Raw genomic sequence first — 16787 nt, forward strand, 5'->3', positions numbered from 1 at the left:
CGTGAACGGCTTTTTGACGGTTCTGGTCGTCCGAGGTGAATCGGCGGGCCAGCTGGCGACATTCCTCGGCGTGTCTGGCAGCTTCTGAGATCGGCAGGCATTCGGATGGGTCCGGCCGGTAGGGCAGAATGGTGTCAATTGTGTACGAAGGATGACGGCCGTAAAGAAGGTAAAAGGGTGAGAATCTGGTAGTGGCCTGAGTCGCGGTGTTGTAGGCGTAGGTAACAAACGGAAGAACTAGGTCCCAATTAGAGTGATCAGGGGTGCGAGCGGAGGTGGTTGTTCGGCGTGTTCGTTCGGTTACCGGCGTGTGCGATTTGCCTGCTCCACGCCAACGTTGCCAGCCGCGGGGCGCGGCCACGTTTTTGGTGACGTGAAAATGACGACACGCTCCTGTCAATCATCCTCCCACCGAGCATTTCGTCTGCTAGGCGCCGAACCCGGCGGGAGCTGGGAAGTTGGAGCGATCATACGGCTTCGCATGGCGCGTCTGGTGGATTGTATTGGATCCTTCTGGCGGCTGCGGCATGGCACGTTTGGATCCAATCCATAGTTTAATTCAAGAAAGCGGCGCTTCCGTTGGAAACTTAGGTTGTTGCGCTGGCGTTTCTAGAGGAAGGAGGAGAGTGGGTGGCGGTGCGAATCGCGTTTGAAGAAATGGCAGAAAGTGAATTCCGGCGTCGTTTTCATTTCTCTAAACAAATAATTCATTGGTTGTACAGCAAAATCGACCCCATCATCGGTGCCAGCGAGCCACTGGAATGTTGTCGCTGCGTCTTGAAAAGTGCGCCACTCTTCCCTTCGTTTCTTTTTCTTTTTTCTTCTCGCTGTGCGCGACACCACCTAGAGACGATGCAAAGAAACTAATAGTTATAAATTGCAGTAGTCACACGAACTACTATTTGAAAATGTGTTTGGGCTTGAGAAGAAAAAATACATTCTTTTAGATTCAGATTTCATTCATTCGGAACACTAGAAATATTTCGTTTTGTAGTATACTGTTTGCAAGCTGACGACAAACGACGGAAGTAAACTTCCGGGGAGGTCACCGCTTCCTGATTGGCTGCTCTCTCCACCCCATCGTCACAAATTTTGCATACTGCCACATTGTGATGTTGCAGCAACCGAACAGAACGCGCATCAAACAAAATATCTCCGATCGCACCCCATGTGAGACATACATGGCGAGCATGTCACAAAGAGTTCGATTAAAGCGTTCTGTGGTACCGTTAGTCTGCAGGTGATAAGCAGTGCATTTACAATGAACAATAGCGCATTCAGCAAGCAGTTGTTCGATGACTTCAGATAAGAAGGTGCGGCCTCTGTCCCTTAAAAGTTCACGTGGACCTCCATGACGAAGGCGAAAATGGCGAAGTATGAAATTGGCGACCTCCTGCGCTGTAGAATTCGGTAGAGCAGCAGTCTCCACATAACAGGTTAAGTGGTCTACCACAACAATTATCCATCTGTTGCCGGTAGGAGTCAACGGAAGTGGCCTGTAGAGATCTATGCCCAGGCGATCAAAGGGTCGGGATGGGCATTGTAAAGGCTGGAGTTCACCAGCGGAGTTGTGCGGTGGCGCTTTGCGGCGCTGGCACTCATAACAAGAGCGGACGAACTTTTGGACGAAATTGTACATTCCCCGCCAGTAATAGCGGTGTCGAAGTCTTTCGTAGGTCTTGAAGACTCCCGCGTGGCCACACTGAGGCTCAACGTGGAATGAGGAGCAGAGCTCTGACCGCAAGATTCTCGGAATGACAAGTAACCAGTTGCATCCCTCTGGGGCATAGTTGTGTCAATATAGTAGCTGGTCTCGAATTGCAAAATGAGGAACTTGGCGCCGAAGCGTACGTGATGCCGGAACTTTCGACGTTTCCGAGAGAAGGTCGAGCAGAGATGTAGTCCAGGGATCATTACGCTGCGCAGCAGCGATAGTGTCAACGACCAGAGAGGATAAGGTGCACTCGCAGGAGGAGTCTTGACTGGCCTACGGGGGAAGTGGCGATCGGGATAGCGCGTCAGCGTCGGAGTGCTTTCACCCGGAACGGTAAACCATGCGGATGTCATATTCTTGGATTCGCAATGCCCAGCGGGCAAGGCAGCCTGATGGATCTTTGAGTGTCGACAGCCAGCATAGTGCGTAGTGGTCGGTCACAATGTCAAACGATTGGCTGTATATATATGGGCGAAACTTGCCAAGCGCCCACACAATGGCCAAACACTCCTTTTCTGTAATGCTGTAATTCTGTATTTACGGAATTACAGCGTTCTGTGATTCTTTTCTGTAACAGCCGGCAGCGCTTCCGCGACCTCTTCATGGATCACGTTACGGAGATGAGACGGCAAAGAGCTGGCAGACTCCTGAGGAACGGACACCAGAAATAGCTGTTGTGCGACTTCTTCGCACACAAAATCCTTGATTTGGGTTATCAGGGAGGCTTGTTCTGGGCCGGTGGTCAGGCTGCAGAGTGATGCCGCATTTGGTGTGGGATGTCGCCTTGTCAGAGCTCGCTGCTTGCGTAATTCATCATAGCTCTGGCACAAGCTGATGACGTCGCCAACAGTGCACGGGTCCCTGGCCAGAAGCATCTGGAATGCGTCATCATCGATTCCCTTCATGACGTGCTTGATCTTTTCCGCTCTGTCATGGCAGCGTTCACGTGCCTGCATAAATCTAGAACGTCTTCTATATAGCTGGTGAATGTCTCACCCGTGTCCTGTGCACATGTACGCAACCGCTGCTCGGCTCGGAGTTTCTTGACGGCGGGTCGGTCAAATACTTTTGCAATCGACGTCTTGAATGCCGTCCACGTTCGGATATCCCGCTCATGATTTCTAAACCAGAGACTGGCCACGCCCGCGAGGTAGAATGATAAGTAAGCCAGTTTGTCCAAGTCATTCCATTTGTTGTGAATGCTCACCCGTTCGTAGGACGACAGCCATTCTTCAACGTTGTTGTCGTCGGTTTTGCTGAAGATAGGAGGCTCCCGCTGGCGAACGGTGCTAGCGCAAGGGACGGATGGCAATGGAAGAGTGTGCTGGTCGGCGTCCGGCATGGCGGAGGGTAGCATCCAAGAACGAAGTTCCAGGATGGTAGAATGGAACGTTACCCCACAGGCTCCACCACTTATAAAGGAGATTTATTGGGGTTTGTAGTGACCGCCGTTTCTAGGATGCATCGAGCAGTTCCCAAGCTCGAGCCTCTGCTGTGCGCTTGATGCTGCCGATGCTGCTGACTTTGTGCGTACGTTCGTTCTCTTCCTTACAATACATACTCTCTTAGACCTCCTTGCACGTGAACACTGGAAACCGAACAGTGTCCAGACCTGAATTTATACATAAAGCTGATCTCTAAGGAAGTTCTAGAGTCAGTGTGGCATCACCGGAAAAGCAAAAATTTTTCTCCCGCTCAGTACCAAATCCCTAAAGAACTCGTGGAAAGGAATAATATTGTAATAAAACCAACAGACAAAGGCAGCAGTATCGTAATCTGGCCTATAGAAAAGTACAAGAATGAGGCCTCCAATTAACTGAGCAACCACACCCATTAGAGAAAACTCGACTCTAACCCAACTTCAGACCACAGAAATGCTGTGAAAAACACAATAGCGGAGTTCCTGTCCAGGGAACTAATCACACAAGCTGAATATCGCTTCATGATTTCTTTATATATGCGGATGATAGCACTATACTCTTCTGTGGAAAAGACGCAAACGAACTAATTATCAGATGTAATGCATTGCTAATGAAATTATCTGATTGGTCACATTCAAATGGGAAAAAATTATCCCACTAAAACGAAAGCTATTCTTTTCAGAGCCAGAAACAAACCTTTTCAGTTGGAACATTCAATCACTTATTTAGGCAAACACATCGCACTAGTTAATGAACATAAAATACTTGGAGTAATATTTTCATGTCATTTGAGTTGGGATGCCCATTTTAATAACCTTAGAAACAAGTTTTCTGCAGTCGCCGGTGTACTATCTCGCTGTAGAGCTTACATGCCGACAAAAGCCAAGCTACAAATTTATCATGCATTGTTCACCTCGCAATTTAATTACTGCAGTTTAGTATGGGCAACGACAACGCGAACTAACATAAATAAAATAGTTACATTACAAAAGACACTTTTCCGACACATTGCTAATATTGAAGCCCGATCAACAACAAAAACATTATCGCAAACATACCAAATCATATGGGTAGATCGATACTACGAATATCGTCTTTTACAAATATTTTATTTTGCAAGGAAAGAATGGAGAGATTTTCTTACATCACTAGCGACCTTGCAGCACCATGACATACCTGTGCATTTAAGAAATCCTGAACCTTGGCTTGTACCGCGCTTTCGCACCGAGTATAAGTTGCAATCTATTAAACACAATTTGCCGAAAATGCTAAATAATCATGTTCACGCTAATAAATTCTCTCGTAAAGAGTTGAAGATGTATTTCGTTAACCTATAACACATATATTCATGTATAACGATGCATATAAATGTCTATGTTTTTCCTTGTTTGCCTATTTGTTTACTTGTATAAAAAAAGGCATCTTTTTTTTACATATCCATTCATAAGCATGTAACTCAGTTTTTTCAATTTTATGTTTAGTTTATGTTTAGTAAACTTCTGCTTACGTTTTTTGTACTAAAAAGTTATTGTTATCGCGTTGCCATGTATAACGCCTCCTGGGTCCAGTCAAGCTGCTGACGGCAGCTTTTAGCCCGGGAGGACGTTTCTAGTCTGTACTAGAAGAAGAATAAACTTGAACTTGAACTTGAACTTGATGCCCAAGAACAAAAAGGCAGGCTGCTTTTATCTTCTTCCTAAAACACGTAAAGTTCCCGTCGAAGAAATATTTACAGCAGAAACCCTAAGTCGGCCTGTTATGTCTAACAACAACACATCTACTTAGTCACTATCTAAATTCTTAAATCGCCACCTGTAAAACATCCCTACCGCCCTCCCATCTTTTGTTCAAGACATGCTGCACTTCCTTCGAATTATCGACGGCATCAACGCCAACCAAATCCTTTCCAGCCGCGCTGTTCTAGTCATTTTGGATGTTTCTGCCCTTTACACTAAGATACCCATGAGTGAAGGAATTGAAGCCGTTTCTAAATCCCTTGCAATCAATCCCCAAGCGCACGTTCCTAAAATTTACCTGCCGCTGCTTAGGTTACTTTTCACGCTCAACTATTTCAAATTCGATTCTATTCATCACCTGTAAACTTTCGGCACTAGCATGGGAACAGCATTCGCTCCCACGTATGCGAACATTTTTGTGGGAAAGTTTGAAGCAGACCTGTTGAAATCCTACCCTTTAAAACCCTACACCTATCTTCATTACATTGATGACATATTTATAATATGGGAACAGAACACATGCGTGTTAACTGACTTGAATAGCCATTTAAATCGATTTCACCCTAGTATAAATTTACTGCTCACCACTCTCCTACACGACGCCTACACGACGACACGACGGTCTACATAGAAAACTGAAAATTGTGTATGTCACTTTACTGGAAGCCTAAGGATAGCCAGCAGTATTTAGACTACAACAGTCATCAGCCGCGACACTGCAAGCAAGGAATTTTTGTCGAACAAGCAAAATGAATAAAAAGAATGTGCAGTGAAGACCACGATTATATCCATCACCTAAGTGACCTTAAAACAATGCTAGCAGAAAAAGCTATCCGCAAGTTGTTCTCGATAGAGCTTATGATGTTGTGTCAAGATTGGAGAGACGGTCGGAATTAGCAAAGAAACTGCCTACATGAGAATCTGACGGACTGCCAGCCTTTATACAAAAATATTCTAATGCACTCCCAAATATAAACAACATCCAACGAAAATACCATCCAATATTATCAGGTAACGAGCGTCTGAGAAAAGCGTTCCCGGATGAACCAAGGGTTGCCTATCGCTGCAACAGGAACCTTAAAGACATGTTAGTGCACGCAAAAGTCATCCAACATCACTCCCCCGTAATAAAAACATGTTGTGGCCCCAGATGCGAAACATGCAAGCACCTTCAAAGGGACATTAAAATTAAAAGCACTGCAAATAGTTATACACACGAAATCAAATCATTCATTTTTCTCAAATGAGTTTAATTTCTCGTGTAATTTGATAGAGGTGCCTTCGGAGGAAGAAAAGTCTTTTCAAAGCTTTAGATGTTAACGCTTTAACACGAGAGCGGCACCTGAGATTGTCTGATATTACTAGGCCAAGATATTTATATTCTTTAACTGTTGTCAGTGGAGTGCTGCCAACTATGTAAGGGCATATAGAGACATTCTGCTTTCTAGTAATGTGCATGACGGCTGATCTACTTACATTAAGACTCAACCTGCAAAATGGAGGTCTCCACCTTGTGGGTTTCCGCAGAACTATTACATCAAACTCTTACCTTTGCTTCGAGTTGTTGACAAATTCGACTTTGCCCTACCATCTGCTAGCTGCTGGGTTAACTCAGATGGTAAGGCGGCTGGCCCAGAAAGGCGGTGGTTTCAACTTCGAGTCCCGGACCAGGGTGAATTTTTCTTCAAGTGTGTGGCCTTTCTTTCAAGGAACCTGTGTGGATTTCCTTGGTAGCAATTGGTACGGTTGGGTTGATGTCTCATTTTTCCCTTAATTACTTCTCTCCACCTTGCGGGTTTCCGTAGAATTATTACATCAAGCTCTTGCCTTTGCTTCGAGTTGTTGACAAATTCAACTTCACCTTGCCATCTGCTAGCCATCTGGTTAGCTCAGATGGTAGAGCGACTGCCCCCAGAAAGGCAGTGGTCCCGGGTTCGAGTCCCGGACCAGGATGAATTTTTCTTCAACTGTGAGGCCTCTCTTTCAAAGAACCCATGTGGATTTCCTTTGTAGCAATTGCTACGATTGGGTGGATGCCTCATTTTTCCCTTAAGATTGATAAGTTCTCTCTGCTTTGTTGGCGATCTCAGGAATGTGTTAGAGAAGTGTGGAGTTTTCAGATAGTAATTTCTTACTTATTTTATTCAAATTATCAAACTGTTTTGCAATCTCCCTATGAGATATCCGGGATCAAGGCTTGTCATAATTGCTTCTGTGAGTGAGTTCACTCAGTGTAGAGAGACAAGTGGTGGACGTAATATAATGAGGCTGTTGGAGGTTGGAATGCGCAACAGTTTGACGATACACACAGAAGAGACACACACCACAGAGCGCTACTTGCAACTATCGTTTTATTCCCTTGTCAGTGGAATAAATACAGGAAGATACTCAGGGGGGAGGGTGGTAGCGACCAACCTCCAACCTCCAATATGCTATACCAACACGCCCAGTCGTCAACCTTGATAATGAGGCTGACCTTTCAGCCACGTGTCACAGCCCACTAGAGAGGACAACGTAATGTGCACTGAATGCAGGAGCTGTCGGTGGGCCCCGCTAATTCAGTGCGACTACTGCCCGCTGCTGTTTCATGCCGACTGCTTGGAGTTCCCACTTGCCTCCCTGCCTACTGGCCGATGGATGTGCCCTAACCATGCAGAGAACTTCTTGGTAAGTTTGATCACTTTTAATTTTTAATGCTTTGCAGTTGGTATTGACTCTCAGCAGTAGGAGGAGCGCCTCATACAGGAGATTGCCTCTGGCGCCTGCAGTGCTGCATCATCCGGTGCCATTAAAAACCAAACCAATCCGATTACCTCCGCGACTAAAATAATCCCGCTCAAACAATCGTGCTTCTGAAATGCGCAATCCTCGATTTAAATAAAGACTTTTGTATTTTGATGACTGGTTTAGTAGAGCTCTCATGTGCTACAGCACATGCCAGATCGCGACAGAAAAATAATCCCGTGCCTTCCACAATGCTACCAGTTGTCTGCTCTTTAGCTTCATTGCAAATGACAAAAGTAGAAAGAGTAGCTCTGCATGGCTTTTGCACTTGTTTACATGTACACGGCACATTTACTGCTCCTGTTCCGAGCTTCAAATGAATCAGTTCTATTGAACAAGTAGTACTTATATAAAACAATGCATTTATCGCGACCATTACAAACTCAAGATGCTCGGTGTCAGCGAAAGCACAGTGTTCAAGGTGAGGAGGGAGGTCAAAGCTTCGCATATTTCGGGTGGCAAACTGTCAACGCCCTCATGAAAGCACCCACGAAATGCAGAGAAAAGAAGACGCAGCACGAAGTATGACACAGTGTGCGCGCTAAGGTTGTGTGCACGATTTCTTTCGCTGCAATGAGATACCGGGGGTCAAGAAGATCACTTATGAGTTCTCGAAGCGTATATGGTGTTATGTTTGTGTCCTGGGATTTGCCTGACGGAAGGCCAGTGCTATGGTGTGTTGACCGTGGAGGCAGAATTCATCCCCGCATGGTGCCTGTTTCGGGCACACAACTACGTGCACGGCTCGGGTTTCCTCGCAGCTGCACGGCGTCCACGACGGAAGCGTCCACCGGATCACGGACTGCTATTCGGCCCCTACCAGTGCCGGCAGCAATGCAACCCCCCCTCCTTTGTCCGGCGGCGCCCACACCACGAATGACTCCCGCTATGTTTGGGACGATTTCCAGAGGAGGGCTGTGTTTTGACCCTGCGCCTTGCAGTTGGTTCCCTTTGTCCTATGCTCTGCTAGCATTGTTTGTACTAAAAAATGCTGAGTGAAGTTAAATGTGTTTTATTGAGGAAATTATTTAATTCTCAAGCCATCGTCATAGTGATCAACGGCCAGGTTCAGACAATGACATTTGTGAAGTAATAAACGGTGGCAGTTGCAAAAGCTCTCAGTAGACTGCTTTGCTGGGGTCCACTCACTGAAAAATATCTTTGCAACGACGAAAGCGTCAGACAGGAATTGACACCCCACTGCATAATGTTATTCGTGTTGAACATTTTTACCATCATATGTGATAGGCAGCGAAACCGTATGTTTACTAAGACTGAATGCATGAAAAATGCAACAGCATAGCAAGGTGTTGTTTCGCAATATGCAGCCTTTCATGTGCACTTCTGGCGAGCTGCCACATGCACCGATGCATAAACATGAATAGAGGTAAGAGGCAAAGTTACTGTGCAACCCACATGATGCTTTTGAGAAAATGTATCTCTAAACCTTTCTGTTTTCATAGGCGATCAAAATTTGTTTTGCGGGAGTTGGTTAATCACATTGCAGCAACAAAACAAGACGCAAGGACAGAAAACACAGTGAGTAGACAGATTGAGAAGACGAGGTAGACCAGTGAGAAAGGTTTTAATGAGATGGAAGAGGCCAGCCCTGCAGTGTACAGGAGTTGGTGCTTTGAATGAGATTGGTTAATGAAAATGTGTAAAGACTTTGCTGAAAGAAAACTAGCAAAAACAAATGCTAATATACAATAAAAGGACAGAAATAAGAGTAAGCGCAAACACGCATGGAAGCAGGCACGCATTCAAACACAAACACGAAAACTAAGAAAAACTCAAATATAAAGAAATGTGGGAAATAAATAAAAAAATTGACGAATGCAAGAAAACATACACACATTTACAAACAGACGCGGGTATAGGTATTATAGGAGCGGGTTCACAAGCTGCTGTGCCTACCATCTCGTATGTTTTTTTTGTTTTTTTTAACCGTTCTCTTAACACTGTCTTGGGAATTTTTAATTGCAACATATCACGAGAATCGAAAAGCAGCGTGAAGCTACGTTGTGGGAAACCATATCGAGCGCTGGAACACAACTTATGCGTGACTCTGCCACAGCACTCATTCTACACCTTGCGCGCGCGGTGAGCACTGGTGGAAAGCAATCAATTGACGGTGCTACACAACGCTCGAACACCGCCGTTAGACGCTCGGCTATCTCACTGCTGACAACAATCGTTCACGCTTAGTTGACAGCGACAAATCTTTGTGTTGGAGGCTTCTCTTGCAAATATTTTCTGTTGAGATGCTCGTAGGTTTGTTTCATATGCGCATGCTTTTCTCACTTCTCCTGAGAATGGTTTTGCTCCGTCACTTCACCCCGTCCGACGAGAAACGCAGCGACACTACACGAGCACACCCGCCGCTGACAGTAGGCACCAGACTTTGGCAAACTTTTCTCGTCGTAACTTCACTAGGGAGTGATATAAAAAAGACATGGAACAAACAGGCAAGATGTGTGTTCGCAGCGGTCGCCGTGGGATCCTGTTTTCAGGCAAAGTGTAGCGCAGCGTTAGCGATGCTCGCTGCAATGTTTCTTCGCCGGATCACGGCTTAGAATAAACGCACGAGGCACAAATGCCACGTCGTAAGCTTGCAGTAACATTTCCGGCATGATAGACAATCACAAACAGTCTGGGAATTTACTGTAACGCACACAGCTGTTACTGTAACGCACACAGCTGACACGACTTGGCCTAGTTCGAAGCCCGGGCGGCCATCTTCTCCGACGGCGGGGTCACCGGCCGTCCGGCTCATGACGTCGATCCAGAGTGCGCACCCATTGGTGGATGGTCGTGTGCATCCGCCTCGGAGTAGTAAATGCCCCCTTTTTTCTAAAGTTGTATACGACTATAGAATGGAGGTAAAACAGCTTTGGCAATCATCGCAACATGGAGAGTTGGAATGCCACTGAGAGCGGAAGCATCAGAAGTGCACAGGAAAGCACAGAATAGGGCCGCAATATTTGCTATCATTCATAGTGTAGCACTCAGTGTTTGGTGAAATGGGAGCATGCTGATAGTAATGTAGAGCATGTGCCAGGACTAATGATGATACATGGCAGGGTGCCACTGCCAGGACAGGGCACATACACCAGGCACAGGAATGTGCATCATCTTTTTTCTAGAGCAATGGGTCTGGAAGAAGGAGCAGGACCGGGCCTTTCAGTGCAGCATAGAGCTAATCACCAAGGTTCCAGTGCTGGTACACTTCGATCCTGCCAAGCCTGTCGTTCGGATCGTAGATGCGTCGCCATACGGTCCTGGTACACCGGGACAAGGATGGCCAGAAACGCCCTGTGTCGTTTGCTTCTCGTCGGCTTCATGCTGCAGGGCAACGCTACAGCCAGCTGGACAAGAAAGGTCTGGCCTTCATGTTCAATGTCGAACGCTTCCACCAGTACCTGTGGGGCCGGAAGTTTGAGGCAGTAACGTACAACAAGCCGCTCTTGGGGCTGCTGGGGCCTGACAAGGCAGTTCCCATGCAGGCATCACCTCGAGTGGTATGCTGGGCCTTGAGGCTGGTGGCTTAGTTACCAGCTGGTTTACCATCCGCGAAAGGACCTTGGACCTGCTGATACCCTGAGCCGCCTGGCCCTGCCAGAGGTGCCTGATGCTGTTCCAGAACCTGCTGAAGTGTTCATGCTGGAGCACGCTTACCCGGAGGTGCCCTTCAGATCTGTGGTATCACAAGCGACCAGCCGGGACCCAGTCGTGTCTCAGGTGGTCAAGGTGGTAATTCCCATGGGGAGGAATTGGTTCAGCAGGCCTATAGCCACAAGGCTGCTGAGCTGAGCTTGCAACAGGGCTGCCTACTGGGGGGTTCCAGGGTGGTGATCCCACAAAGTCTCCGGTCCAGGGTCCTACATTTGCTGCAAGTGGGTCATCCTGGCGTGGTAAAGACCAAGATGGTGGCCCGGTCCCATGTTTGGTGGCCTGGCCTGGAACAGGACATCGGCCACATGGTGCAGAGCTGCCAAATCTGTCAGGAGCATCAGCAGGCCTCACGCCATGCAGGAATCACCCCCTGACCATTCCCACAGAGACCCTGGTCCCACCTGCATGTGGAGTTTGGGGGGCCTTTCAAGGGCCATTACTTCCTGGTAATAGTGGGCGCTTTTTCGAAGTGGGTGGAGGTTCTACCTGTCACCACTCCATCAGCAGGCGCGACCATTGCAGCGCTATGACAGGTCTTTGCTGCCCAGGGGTTGCCACATGTCATCGTGTCCGACAATGGTCCTGCTTTTGCCAGCACTGAGTACCGGGCCTGGCAGACGAAGAACGGAATTCACCGGATGATGGTTCTGCCATACCACCCTGCTTCAAACGGTGCAGCTGAGCAAGCGGGCGGTGCAAACCATCAAGGACAAGCTCAAGAAAAGCCAGATTGGGGATTTCTGGATGCAGATTGCCCGGATACTGTTCCGGTACTGGACCACACCCCACGATGTCACTGGCCATGCTCCCTGTGAGCTCCTGCTGGGTCGGATGGTCAAGACACACTTTGACGTCTTGCATTCGGACCTCCGATCCACAGTGCTCCTGAAGCAGTTGGCTGCTGACCAAGGGTGCCGTCCCGGGCCTTTGCCGGAGTCGGGAGCTCCAGTTTTCACCAGGAACTTCCATCCTGGCTCACCCTGGTTCGCCGGACAGGTGGTGTCTCCTGCCAGCGCCTCATCCCTGCTCGTCCGTATGCCAGACAGGGCCACGTGGCACAGACACGCCGACCATGTCAGGCCTCGCCTCGGGACCTGGCTAGCACCCTCGACTGCCACTTCAGAGTTCCAGCCCGCAGGAGGACTAGCGGCAGCACCAGTTACTTCCAGCGGAGCACCACCCACCTCGGAGGCGGCAACCGTTGCCAGTGGTGCGGCGCCCGTATTGCCGGTGCCGAGGGTGATTAGTGATGCAAAAATATCGATAAATCGACTGTTGAAAATATTGATGCCTTTATAAACTATTTATAGTGCTTTAAGTGGCAGTGCGCTGATTTGCTAATGTTTGCTGTTGATAGAGCTATCAACATTCTTGCTGTTCTAGTGTTATCAAATATATTGCAATAACTATCAGTGACACTTAGTGCATGCATTTTTGCAGCAATTTTTTCTTGCGAATAAAATAAAATGTTTGTCTCAGGTGCCAAATTTCAAGTATGGCTGTCACTTATTCTCTGAAAACTAACACCATCAGATTGACAAAAGTTCCATCAGATTGACAAAATTAACTGTTTTCTTCATGTTCAAATCCAAAAGTACAATAAAATTTTTGCAACTAAGTTGTGCATATCTATAACAGCTTTCGTTTTCACTTTAACTGAAGAGTTATCCATGTAACTTAATTATGTGTCAGCCAGGCAACCCATGAAGCACGGCAACTTTGTTTTTCTTCCTCCTTTTCAAAGTTATTAGAGGTGTGCGAATATTGGGAAATATCAAATACCAGTCTAATAATTAAATTTTAGGTTTCATACTCGATTCAAAAATGAGGCATTCTGAACTTTCTCATATTCAAAGCAAATTGAATACATTGCTAGCCATGCAGGGGCAGACGTGATTCTTTGCTTCATTTTTTCCATGACACCTGTGAATATGTGCCAGATTTGACATGCTCCAGTCACGACGCAATTAGCATGTGACATAAGATCAGCCACTGAATGACAAAGCTTTGCAGCCAACCTCTTCGTTGCAAGGAATGTGAATTTGTAATGAGCAAAGGCACAACGAAAGCAAATGGGGGCATGGTGCAAATTAGTTTAACTGCAAAAATACTTTTTTTTTAAGAAGTCCAATGGGCTGATTCACTATGGCAGTGCCTGTCCATGTGGGCTCACTCTGCAAATGAGCCCACTGCACACCCATCATGCTCTCATTACAACATTCTAGTACAGAGCGTTGGCTGACTCATTGTCGTGACATGCAGCAGTGTTCGACTCAGGACTTCTAGAGATCTGTTATGGGCGTTGCCATGATGCTTGCACTATGCTTGGCACTATGCTTCCCAGCATAGTGCAATCTTCATCCTACTCTAAGCATCTCCCAGGAACACGTTTTCTTCATCTGCCTGTATTTCACTCATATTGCCACGTAATAGTGACAGTGAAGAAAGCAGGAAAACTGTCACTGACGAGACTTGTGTTTTATTAGGCAAACTTGTCTGCACAAAAACAGGTTACACTTAAAGCACAACGATAGCAGCGAACACAGTTGGCGATCGTTGAAAATCTGATCAGTGGGTCAAGCACGTTGGCTTTTAAACATGAGTCATCAAAGGTTCTGGAGTAATCGCTGGTGCCCGCGTGTCTTCCAGAAAGGGCCATGCAATTCGTGTCGTTCAAAAATGCAATCAGATTACACAAGGTTTGGTAACTAGACAGCAGATAGAACTATCGATAACGTTCGAGAAACTTCCGATACATGCAGGCGCACTCTGCCCTGAGCAATAACATTTGTTGGACAGTGAAATGTGGTCACCCGATAAAGACAAACAAGTGCACACGTCAATACCCCCCTCTTAAGAAGGATAATCCCAATGCTGCCAACAAACACAAGAGTGAAACCAAAACCACACATAATAAGGATGAAGTAACAAAAGAATACAGTCAAACTGCATTAATACGTGCCCGGTTAATGTGTAATTACGGTTTAAACATACTCTCGAAGATTCCCCCACCCAGCCCCCATATATTGGCTGACTGCATAAGCCGTAGTTGCTCAGTGCCCACTTAACAGTTAGTGCATACTATTTTCTTCTTTGTTCTACATGCACAGGCACAAAATGGGCAAAATCGCATGTGCGCAGACGTTCGATTCACGAGTTGCGACACCCAGACGACACCTGCTAACAATAGTGATGTTAAAACATAGCCACCATGACGTATTTCCTGCTCATACAGTCGTTGGGGGTCGGCACATGCAGTACTTTGCTTGTGTTATCAATGCACCTTGCGCCGTTCGCGTCACCGCAGTGTTGTCATTTTTGCTGGCCGGATTAATAACATTGACAATGACACCGGGCTGCGTGGAGATGAGCAAGTGGCATGTTGCTTACACATACTTAGACTACTCCCAGAGGAGTTCCTGCGTGATTTTTTTTTTCTTCATTCCGTCAGTGTGTTTGTGGTCGTGGTATTGTTGTGGTGTTTATTGAGATGTCGACGTCAATGTTGTTACATTGACGTCGACGTCGTCGTGTTACAAAGCGTCGCTACCCTGACAACAACCAGCATCCAAAAACAACACCCAAAATGCGTGCAAAACAGGCAGCCGCAAGGAGACGTGCAGCTCTGTTAGGTGGTCCTCCCTGCATGGTGCACACAGCATCTGAGTTGAAGGCACCCACCGTCCCAGACAGTGTCGGAGCACTCGGTGCCAGGCCACAGTAGCAGTCAGCCCGTAACGGCACCCGTGGCCCGCGGCACCCATGGCCCGCAGCCACCCGGCTCCCAGAGTTGCAAGTCCATCAACGTTAAAGAGATTGAAGCAGCTATTTGCATAAGAAATTCGGACCATCTATGAGGCTTCCGTACTCGCTCGCTTCGGGCGTGCCAGTGCTCTGCGGGCGCTAAGCCTAGCTCTCCCAGGATGCAGACCACATGGCCCTCGTACCGATGAGTGTAATTAAAAAACACTTGCAAAGAGGCTTAGCATGTTGAAGAGTTCAAACACACTACTACAGCAACCGTCACCTCGCTCAAGAATCCACATTAGCCCTATGGTTGAAGCAAAGGTCTCAAACGAAGCAAAACTGTTAAAGCTATCGTCCGATGCCCCAAGAGGTCCACTTTGGCCAGCCAGATGTGGGATTTTCACCCACGCTCTTGGGACAAAAGAACGACAGCACAGTAGTACAAACAATCGCAAGGGCATATATTGCACCTTTCATAAATCAATGTCTGCTAGTCGAGTTGCTATCCACAAAAAATGCCAATGGGCGCGCGACAAATTGCGGAAGTCCAACTCACCACGACCGGATAGCGAGCGAATATGTTCGCCCCATGCTGGAACTAACGTCTGGTCGTTCGTGCGTACAGTCACGCAAACGGTGGCTTGTTCAAACGATTGTGTTCATCCATTTCGGTATAGGCCTCGTAAGACAGTCTCGCAGAAGCATGGATCCACGCACGTGCGGTACATCCGCGCCACTTGCCGACCCCGAGCCAAAGAACAAGAGCCTTCTCCTTTTGCGCCCAAGTAACCCCGCCGTTAGGCGGTGTTAGAAGAGGAATACTCGCGCCATCTCTCATACTACCCTGCAAGCATACCGATTGTTGCCATTAAGCCAAGCGACGAAGCCGAAGAGCAGGAGATGGGAGCTATGCGGGAAAACAACATATCTCGTGCTGCAACGATTTGCATTACGCAGATGCCAACTCTATTTAGTCTGTCAACTTCTTTTAGTTACTTTGGATCATACGTTTTCCTGGTTACAGCTTTTTCTCACGTTTTTTTTCCCAACACGTATGAATGAAATTCTACTGTATTCGGCAGTGTGTAGGGGTCTGTGTGCATCACTAGGCTTAAGTCCCCGTAATCAACTATGAAACAGAAGGAATCATCTGTTTTTCTACCAAAAATGCTGGTGTGCCCGACAGGGACGTCGAGTGCTCAATGATTCCTCTCTCGAGTAGTTCACCGACCTGCCGGTCCATCTTGTATCTTTTTGAGAATAGGGTTCTGTACGCCCTTTTTAGATGGCTATGGCATCATGTGTGGAGACTCTGTGCTTTATTATCTCACAGTGGTCGATGTCTGTGCTGGGAGTGGAAAAGATTGCACTGAATTTGGATATTAGATTTCAAAAGTCATAATCCTTGGGCTCTGCAATATGAGATAAGTCGAACAGTTTTAAGTAGTTCCTCTGTTCCTGTGAGCTTGAGTATGACCCTCCGAGCTGCACATCACCTGAGATCGCTGGAACTGAAATGGTAATTTGTTTATTGTGAGGAATTTTAATATCCTGAAGGGTAGTGTTGGATCATGCAGACGGGCACCCAACCCTTAACATGCATCTTAACATGTATCTTAACATGGATCTTAACATGTATCTTAACATGAAGAAAGATAAACAAGCACATATGTAAAGGCCCACCTCTTAAAAAGCTTGTCCTGATGCTGC

The 16787-nt window shown here is 46.9% G+C and overlaps 1 protein-coding gene across 4 annotated transcripts in view; it reads left to right on the forward strand.

Annotated features, from left to right (window-relative positions):
- The window catches only part of LOC135897949 (PHD finger protein 12), a 172957-nt gene that overhangs the window by 14434 nt on the left and 141736 nt on the right, over window positions 1-16787 (forward strand). For all 4 annotated transcript variants that reach the window (XM_065426662.2, XM_065426661.1, XM_065426660.2 and 1 more), the window contains exon 4: window positions 7406-7538. In XM_065426662.2, coding sequence (XP_065282734.1) covers window positions 7406-7538 — 133 coding nt within the window. The remainder of the gene's footprint in view (window positions 1-7405; window positions 7539-16787) is intronic.

The sequence above is a fragment of the Dermacentor albipictus genome, chromosome 2, assembly GCF_038994185.2.
Source record: "Dermacentor albipictus isolate Rhodes 1998 colony chromosome 2, USDA_Dalb.pri_finalv2, whole genome shotgun sequence".
Classification (NCBI taxonomy): domain Eukaryota; kingdom Metazoa; phylum Arthropoda; class Arachnida; order Ixodida; family Ixodidae; genus Dermacentor; species Dermacentor albipictus.